At 41.9% G+C, this 10,065-nt stretch overlaps 1 protein-coding gene across 1 annotated transcript in view; it reads right to left on the reverse strand.

Moving 5' to 3' along the window:
- Nucleotides 1-10,065, reverse strand: part of TMTC1 (transmembrane O-mannosyltransferase targeting cadherins 1) — a 134,072-nt gene that overhangs the window by 114,938 nt on the left and 9,069 nt on the right. Inside the window, exons 2-5 of the mRNA XM_057389995.1 lie at nt 7,197-7,374; nt 5,487-5,560; nt 4,130-4,306; nt 2,090-2,242 (exon numbers count right to left, since the gene is read on the reverse strand). Of these exons, the coding sequence (XP_057245978.1) occupies nt 2,090-2,242; nt 4,130-4,306; nt 5,487-5,560; nt 7,197-7,374 (582 nt within the window). The remainder of the gene's footprint in view (nt 1-2,089; nt 2,243-4,129; nt 4,307-5,486; nt 5,561-7,196; nt 7,375-10,065) is intronic.

Genomic DNA, 10,065 nt, shown 5'->3' on the forward strand with positions numbered 1-10,065 from the left:
TGAAAAAGAGAGTAAGTGACAATTGCCATTGATACTGATTTTGAACAGGACATGTGAATGTGCACTGCACCATCACAGGGCACACACAGAGCCCTCACCCCAAACACAAGTACAAGCCTGACATGAAAGTTCCTGTCTGTCCTTCCCCATTTGTATCACATGGAAAGGCACATTCACTTAGAAGCCTCTTTCAGGTTTTAAAGCTCAGGGACATGGAACAAACCACCATTAGATTCTGATTACCTCATTTCAGTAGCACGTGCCAGCATTCCCCAAAACTGCAATAAATTGTGGCGATAAAACCCACAATTTCACCCAGACTAACTCATTCCTCACTCCTGAAGGCAACTGGGACTGCAACCCACATATTCACTGCACAGCTCAAGATGAGACCAAGTGACAATAAAGAACAAAAATATCTCAGCACCAAGAATTTACATAACTAGCTCCAGTTACTGCTAATTGGACCAATTCCCTTAATTTCTCCATTACATCTTCCTGCCTTTTTTAGTTAGCTCTAGTAAGATGTAAAATAAATTATTATTAAACAGAAACCTACTTGATCACATTGCAAGTATTTAAAAGTACAGAACAGTACTTTTGCACTATTGTTTTATTCTAATTAAACTATTTTATTCTAATTAAAGCTTCACAATTAGTAGTCTGGCACACTAAATAAGGTACATGAAGCTACTTTACTGGGCCAGATCTGTCCTCCAATTTTGGAGCTACTGAAATATTTAACACTTTCCCACCCCTCAGTTTTGCCATGAAAGAAAACCTACACACGCCAGATAATGTGAATTACAAAGAAAAATTGCTGGATTAATCTTACAGATTTGACACCAACTTCATTTTTTCCTTCTATTTTCATCTATAGCAAGGATTTACCTTTTTTTTAACTAGAGAATATATTTTAATAGAGAAATTGTATCAAGTTCTCCCTACATCATGTCATRCACTATRTCAACAGCACAACTCTGCCAGGCAGGCTTCCCTCTCAGCCACTGGGACCAAGCCAGCTCCACTTTGGGCTAAACCTCTCACAGCAAGTTGTTGCAAGTGTGTTGTACACAGTCAGTCACTTGAGGAGAGAGCAGCTGAGCAGCTTCCACCACCACGAGAGCCCCTTTTCAAACAGAAAGCGGCTCTGTGCATGTAGGGCTTGATTTGCCATGTGCAGAAACCCTTCACAACACTTGAGCAGGCAGCTGCCAAAAAGCAAATGCCAACTGGCAGCACGGAGGAGCTCGCTCTGAAGGCATCCCACGTGCATGGGCTCTCCAGCAAAACTCCTGCAGCCTCTCCTGAAGAGGCTGGAATACCAGAGGCTTTCCCCTTGTGTAAGAAAGGGACGTTCCCATATGCAGGGGCAGAGGGAGGGTGTCTGGGAAAAGCACAAAGCAAAGTAGGTGTAAGAGACAGTACAGAAGTCCCTCATCTGTCTCACAATCTTTGAGATGGACAGAGACTGAACACCCAAAAACCCCAAAGGGGGGAATGGGAACTTTTGCTCAGAGAAGTCCAGGCCAGATGGAGRTGGGATATCTGCCAAGTGCAGGTGCTCAGGCTGCTGAACAAGGTATAAGCTACAGATGACTGCACTGTTCTTGCTGTGACAGCGAAGAAGAACTGCATGGTCTGTGCTGTACACCTTACAAAACAATGGGCATTCTTTCCCCACATCTTGGCTGGTTTTCCCCACTTTGGGACCTCTTGGCTAGGTGCCAAGAAAAGACTATACTATATACTGTATGGTTTTGAAAAGACCATAAAGAGACTCTCTGAGAAGACCCTTATGAGTACAAGTACTCCCCACAGACTTAGACAAATCCATGGGATCCAGTCCTCGAGGATTTCGTCTGAGCCGTTGGTAGCTATAACCCCACACTCTCTCTCTCACTCTCTTTTTCTCCTTCTCACCCTCTTCTATCGCATAAATCGTGTTGTTGGCACTCAGTAAAAATGCTCTGATTTGGAATAAACACTTGTCCCTGTTCCTTTTGAACTCTGAGATTCGGTTAACAAACCACCACGACTCCTGCTTGTACTGAGCGGATGGCGCCAGGAGGGGAGGAAGGAGCGGTACCTGCGGATGGCACACACGGCCGAGCCGGGCGCTGCCGMGGGCCAGGACGTGCTCCAGGAGCCCCGCGGAGCCGAGCGCTGCTTCCCGTTCTCCCGGGCACACGGAGAGCCCATGGGCAGCCGGCCGGGCCTTGGTGGGATGGGCCCATTGCTCCTGGTCACACGTGCAGAGGAAAGGGAGAAAAAGAAGGGAAAGGGGAAAGAAAAAAGTTTATTTTTTGCACTTCTAATCATCAAAAGCCTGGACATCATGAAATCGGCACGACACGGTATGAAACTACAACATTTAATCCAAAGCACAAAGCCTTTGTGTGCTGGGAGGACAGTATTTAATAGTTCCTAACCAGATCTAGAGGTTCTAGATCAACAGCAACAGAAGATGAGCACTCCTGTATCAAGCTRTTCCCTGGACCTCTGTGAAGATGGGAAGCACTGTGGTGCCATTCCTAATYTTTTGCTCCAGAAAACAAACGATGCTCCACTTCTTTGAAACAGAAAACAAATCTGTACAGGTTGGAAGAAGGAGCAGATAAGTCTCAGCAGCACGCAGAAGGCTGTTTGTTTTCTGCTGCCCCTTAAAGTCAAATGCAGGCATAAAATCTTGAGCATCACAAACAGATAAATGCACAATACGTGCAACCAGAGCAGATACRAAAATGCAGCACATCTGGGCTAGAGAGCTTCATTCCTACAAGMTAAATAGTGCCACATCTGGGCAGCTGGCCGCCACTAAAGCAAAAAAATAGCGTGAAGAGGCCCCTGGAATGTGGGCCTGTGGGAAGGGGGAGACTGAAGGAGGAAGAAGGAAGGCACAGATTTTCCTCCAGTTAATTAACAGTTGTGTTCCCTTTAGCCAGGCAGCTCCTGAAACAGCCTGTCAGGCTGTAAATGCAAGTGTTAATAAGCATGCTGGCTGTCAGTCCCCAGAAATCTCCTTGGCTTCTTGCCCATCAGTCACACCATTAAGAACCACTTATCCAGTGAAAAGAGGAGGAATCCCATGCTGATCCATTCTACCTGCCCAYTGCTGCCAGAGGGCACATCTGAAACGGGGTCTATCCCCATTAGGGCCTGGAGAAAGGGTCACAGAGGGAGCAAAGCCAGGATGCTCCTGAGAGACCCCCTTCTCCTTGCAGTTGATGCTCTCGCCTTGTGCCAGCTCTGCTCATTTCATTCCCTGCAGAAACACAAATTCTGTGTCCTTTTTATAACCCAAACACAGAGCTTGTGCAGGGTGGGGTGTGACAGGCTCCAGAGTCGGTGGGACAGCACCAGTGCAAACACAAGAAATTATATGAGGAGCAAAACCTCCCGTTCTCAGCAGCAGTGAGTTCTTGCACTCACTCACAGATCTGCACCAGGGATGTTTTGGGAGAGAAACTGATAAAAACCAGCTTCTAATAAAACAAGATTTCTGACTTTGAATGGAGATGGAAAATAGCAYAGTTATTTGTGACACTAAGTGGGTGCGGAGTACAAACTTCAAAGTATTTAATTTTTCTCCAGTGACTGCTGAGAGCTGCTCATTATTCCAACCAGAATTGGATGGGTATTTTCCCTCTTGTTCCATCCTGCAAGGACAGAAAAGTATCAAACCTGGTTTTACTACTAAACATCACACTGTATTTCTAAATCCATGGCATTGTGACTGCATAATCAAGCAGACATTGTGAATGGAACGAGTAAAGCCAAAGAAATTTTAAGATGTTGATGTTTCAGTCAGAACTCCCATACTAAAAATAAATGTCTTGCCAGAGTGAACTGAGCATTTTAGTGATCAGTTCTTCACATCTGGTCTATTTACCCAACAAAAGTTATCAGGCAGCAAGAGAGTAATAAAAAGATTTTAAAAACAAACAAAACAAACCACAAAAACAAAACCACAGAATGAAACCATGGGGCCCTCTGAAGCTGTCAAATGTGAACCATCTAATTCAGCAGGGAAGTGCATCTCCCCCAGTCCTGTATAATAAATAATATATATTTTAGACTCGYAGGTGAAAACACTTGAAAAGCACCATGAGCATAACAAGTTACTTACAATTTCAGTCCATTGTAGGAGAGAGAAAAGAAGTCATAGACCAAGCACACACCAAACACAGTGACTCCAGTTTCTTTCACCAGCATTGCACACGTCCCAAGGAATAAACTAAGCAGCAAGAAGAATGGGGAGGCAGTGGGAGGGAAATGTTCCCCAACATAACACTGATCCACGCTCCTGAAAAACAGAATTGGCATAAAATAYCTTAACTTCTCTGTTATTTTCATGTTTACTACAGTCAAACAGATACTTCGACTTTTCCTTAATGCCTTAAGGTGGCTGACATGAACATGTTAAGACATGAACAATCTCAAATGGGAAAGGCTTAGACAAAGGACAGGAAGGGAAAAGGCAAATGTGGGGAGCTGCTCGAATTCTTGGTGCACAAGAGGGGAAAAAAAAGACAAGCAGAAAAATAAAGTGGACTTGAAACAGTCAGAACAAGGCAGAGTAAGTACAGAGAGGGCAGAAAAACACTTGCTTTCGGTCATGTGAACACACATGCTTGATTCTCCTTCTCGTCAAAAAGCACTGGGCAAGCAAAAATTCCTCCATCCCACCCACATTCCCCTGAGTCAGAGGTGTGTCCTAATCATTAACAGACTGGACAGCAAGCCTGAACCACAGGGGAGAAGGTAGGAAAGAACCAAAATCAAACAGGCAGATCCCTGCAGGGTCACTACCAGCTTTACACCTTTGAAACCTGAACAGCCTTGTGGGTTTGGAGCAAACATCCAGTTTTCCCCTGTGGCTGTGATGACAAGCTGCTATTTCTGAATGCAAACAAAGTTATTTCTAACTGGAAATAATGCAAAAGGTGCAGAAACCCCATCCAAGTCAGCTATTTCTGTACCTATCTATACTTGTTCAGTTACAGTTTTAGAAGCAGTGCCAAGTTTTCCTGTGAAAAGGATGACTAATGGTCTAGACAMACTCCTTAACACTCCTTAACACTCCCAGACCAGGTGCTCCAGAGTCCCACAGAATGCATCTGAAAGGCAGGCATGTGTCTGTCTGTTCTTCACTCCATATACAGGCAGTTTGCCTTCTTTTTTTTTTTTTTGTTTTACAATTAAAATTTGTTTTAGACATTTATTAACTAGACATTGTGCACATTGGAGAAGGTAGGGAACACAAATCATTATATAGAATGTTATTTCTAGAGTATATATTTTCAGTTTAAGTAAATGGTAATTTGTTAGTTATTAAATAAGCTGTCAGTTATTAAATAAACATTAAATAAGCTGGCAAGTTTGTTTTGTTTGTCTTCTGTAATTTAATCATTTTGTTTTGTAAGGTTTTAATGTTTGTATGAATGGATGAACATTTTGAAACATCTCACGATGTTATCACGTACCTATTATAGGAGAGAAAAGCCAACAGAAAGAGTAGACAGGCGAGGACATCTGCTCTGCCTACTATACCTGTTACCTGCAAGGAAAAGRGACACACAGGTGTAAAAACACATCCAGAAAAAGCCACAAACACTCAGTGACTGCTTTAACAATTCCTGCTCCCTGCTATTATTTTAAGCTTTTGATCTTTCAGAGTTATTGCAAAATTTTGCTTGGATAGGGTAGGATATGCTCACTTTTGTCTGCTGCATTTCTTGCTTGGCAAAATAAATGAGTAAGCCAAGGGTAAAGTCATTCTTTACTTACTAAAATATTAACAAAGTTACATAGAAAATGTCAATTTTTGGGATCTGTTTTAATTTTGTATAATAAGACTTAGATGAGAAATGCAGCCAACTCCCTGAACTGAAATTTGTTCAAGAAAAGGACCTATTATATAAGTAATATTTGAATGAACTTTATCACCAAAAAGGGATAGTGTTACAGAATTTATTCTTTCTGAACAATCTGAGAGGTTTTTGTTAGAGTTTTTTCCACATATTAATTAACAAAATCTTTTTATAAAAAAGGGAATACTGAAGAAGAATGGGTAAACTCTTTTTCCTAGTTATTTTAATATCCTATTTCATAAAGATCTAAAAATCACCCATAAAGCAAATTAAAGGCCCTTTGAAATTTCGCCCCTTTGAGATTACATAATTAAGTTATATTCAGAGCTCTGGCATTTATTTCAACATTTTTAAGTTCTGACCCAGACAAAAATAAAATCCAAGAGTGCCTCTTCTAAAACCTCCCTTAAAATATAAAGCTGCATTATCAAAAGGAGCCTAGCTGATTAGCTCACACAACACAGCACAGGAAGTAACTGCAGAGCTTTTGGTTTTTGTTATTRAGGTAATCTCTCCTCCAAAGTTTTCAGCCACAGGAGCTGTTTCCCTCCCTCATTTACAAAGGTTTGGAATGAGAGCAGCATGATGTCAGTGGTATCTGAGCTAACGAGTGCATTTCCTTTTTCAGGTGTGAAAAGCTGGACATTGCCTTTCCTTCTCCAAGACAGCGAGACTCCTTTTAGCTACAGAAATGTCTCCTGGTGTTAACAGACTGCACTTTTGGGATGGCTGTGTCTTTAAATGTTTCCTTCTAACGAACTGAAAGATGTCCAAAATGAGCTGTTGTTCTGCAAACTTACACTGATGTTCAGTTACAACTTTTTTTTTTCTTTGTAAGATGATTCTCTTAGCTTTTAATTGGAATAAATATAAATTAATCCATGGGCCACATCATCTATATCTGAGCGAGCTCCTCCAGAACACACACWAATGCTCCCTTCACTTTTTCTCCCTAAAGCTGATGGCTATAGGAGATGACTGAAGGAATGCAACAATATCCCAGCAGGAGAGCACAGCCTCACTGAGGTCCTTTGGTTTCAGAGGACTCATGACTGTCCATTTATTCCCAGCATGGCTGATTAGGACCATCATTTAGAATTCAGTGCCAGAGCACAAAGACCACAAGTATGAATACACTTCTTTCTCAATGACTCCTGCAAACTATTTTAAACAGAGTAGATTCTCACCTTTGCTCCCCCACAGCAAAAAAAAAAAAAAAAAAAAAATCACAAGCACCACATTCTGTATGACTCAGAGGTTTCCTTAAAAAAATTAATATTTTGAAGAATGAATTCCTTTTTAGCTTGGGTGGCACATACTTACAGCCTCGGTGTGAATGGGATGCACAGCAAAGAACAGCGCCGTGACAAAAGCAAGACGACAGTCCTTGAACACAGCTTTGTCACAAGTGTACATCAGCACAAGAGTCACCAGACAGTGTAAAATTACATTCACTGCGTGGAAATAGAAGGGGTTCATACCAGCCAGCAATATGTTTAACCTGTAAAAAAGCAAAACAAAACCATTACTAGATCTGAGAGGTCTTGTAACAGCAAGACATCTTTCAAATACTCTAAATTATGCCTTTTGCCCCATTTGCAGTCATCTAATGTTAGTGCTATTAAACTAATTGCTGAAAATCGCTCTAAACTTSTGGTTTATCTGATTAGAGAGAAACYATTTCCCCAATTTTTWTATTATRTGGTTGTGTTTGGCAACCTTCTCGACAGAGATGGGAGGTTCCTGTGCCCTCCCAGYGCAGTTTTCTGCAGTGAGACCATTCCTGTGCTTCCTTACAGCAAATCACCCTGGCCAATATCGTGGCACTATTCCTATTTCCCCATTAGCACCTTCTGTGGTTCTGTTGGCCACGTGGCAGCTTTACAATATGGGTAGTTATTTTCTGCTATTGAAGAGATGCTTTTGCCCAGGAACAGCCAAGACAAGGACTTGGTAAGGCACTGGAGCATCTGCTTGGCGTAACAGGGACATTTATTCCCATTTAATTTTCAAAATAGTGTCACACACTGAAGGTTAAACCTTTATTTAAATGCTTTACTGGCAAAAAGAAGCTTGCCTAATAGTTTACATCATTTTTGTAAGGACATTGATGGCAAAGATAAGTTAGCTAACACCACCCTAGACTCAGGGAGATAATTAGGGTTCATTATTTGCATCAACCATAAAAAAATAAAATGTAACAAGCTGTTATGACATTTGTTTGACAGCATGTATTAACACATTTTTCTGGTCACTGTTTTTTACAGCCAGCTTGCTTAACAGCTGCTGACAAGCTCTGCCTTACATGCAGTTKAAGATAATTCCCTTTAGTATTAATAACATCTGTACATTTGGACAAATCTATATGTACTCACACAAATACACACACATACRCATGGTGTCTAGCTAGGGAAGGCTTCATATATGAACAAGGACTTTGGAAAAATGCCCTTTAACTAATGTTAAAGGACATTTTTTAAAAACAAATGACAAGACAGCCAGTGAGAAGAAGGCCCAATCTAAACATTTTGCATGCAGTTGTAAATACAGGGTCAATAATCTTTCCTGTTGTTACTAAGAGACTCCAGGTTTCCCATGACATGCACGATGCAACAGCAAGGCCACCGAGCTGTTGCTACTATAAAAAAACACCTCAGGTTTTTTCGYGAGACAGAGGAGGTGTGAAAAGGTCTGTGAGAGCCAGACAACTTTTTTTTTTTTTTTCTTTATAAATAACTCCCTACATTTCTTATTCACAAGCAAGGGAGTGCTAGCTGTCCTGGATTGAATTTTCCAGACCAATCTAACTTTACCAGACCAAGAGTCTTACTCCTGCTGTGCTCCTGCTGGAGCATTTGGGGAGGCAACAGACAAAACCTGGAGTTTGCAAAAAAGCAAGATTTTGGCATGGCTTGACCTTTCCCTTTGAAGTATGGGTTGATGCAGTTACATTTTGACAAGGCATCAGTCTGTGTGATTCAAGAATACAYGAGGAGTTGGGGGGTTTTCTTTTTTTATCCCATTTCTCCTGCAAGCCACTTCAGGGCAGCAGCATCCATCACTTTCCCTTATTTCTACCAGCACTGAATGACAAACCACAACAAATGGCAGCAACAGAGATCCAGCCAGAGCTTCAAATCTGCTGCAGCACTGGAACCCCCAGGCCTGGATCTTGTTTTCAGCGTGCTGAGGGCAGCAAGGGGCAGCACAGGGYCACTAAACCCATGATATCTGACAATATTCTTGAAAAATTCATTATTAGCYTCCATGGATCACATCTGATCACTTCCCATGCTGCAAAACAGGTCTGCTGGCAGGAGAGGCAGAACTTTATAGGCAAGGAATCTTCCTGGCCCCACCAGGTCCCATATCCCAAAGGGGTGGGTGTGCTCTTCACGCCCCTTCTTAGGGTGAACATCAAGTCAATGAGGCTTGTAAGCTGTGAGTTACCTGATGTGAATTATTGAAAACAGCTCTGTAACAGCATCAGCCTCGCAGCTTGGCTGCTCCCCTGGGTGTTCTTTAAATAAATAAAAAAACAGCAGAACAAAACACAAACATAATACCACATGATTCAGGTAACTCTTCCRTTGAACAGCAAAATCAGACTGCAAATATGCCTCAGTGTATGTTTTAAATACCCTCTTTAGTGGCCCATGAACAGTGAACATGAGCGTGTGCAGGTGCTATATTCACACCAGTGCTTTTTGCAGCTAAAGCTCTTTGTCATAAGAAATTAGGCCACATGGCAATGAAGGAAACATTTTTTTCGTCCTGAGACAATCCCAGCAGAACAATCTTGAAACATTAGCAGTGGTTAAATTTATTGTATGTCAAACGGGTGAGCAAATCTGGGTCTTGGAACAGCTCTAATCCAAGTCACAAGAACTTTGCAAAGCTCCCCAGCTCACAGGGGGAAAATGAGGAACTCTGGAGCAACTTCTGGGCAAGGGAGAGGGAGGGGATGGGCAAATAAAAAATTACTTCTCCCCTCTTAATCTTTAATATCCTAACAGAGAGATTCAGTCTTGTTTATTGGCAGCAGCATGAAGCAATTATACACAGTAGATGGCTCAGCAAACAAAGACATAGATCTCAAAAAAGTCTAAGGAGTCTAAGAAGTTGGTCTTTCTCCAATATAATGTTCACAAAGAGGAGTGCTGCAAGCAAAAACTGTACTCCACTGGAAGGG

The sequence above is a fragment of the Malurus melanocephalus genome, unplaced genomic scaffold, assembly GCF_030028575.1.
Source record: "Malurus melanocephalus ecotype Western Australia unplaced genomic scaffold, MMel_1.1 scaffold_22, whole genome shotgun sequence".
Lineage (NCBI taxonomy): Eukaryota > Metazoa > Chordata > Aves > Passeriformes > Maluridae > Malurus > Malurus melanocephalus.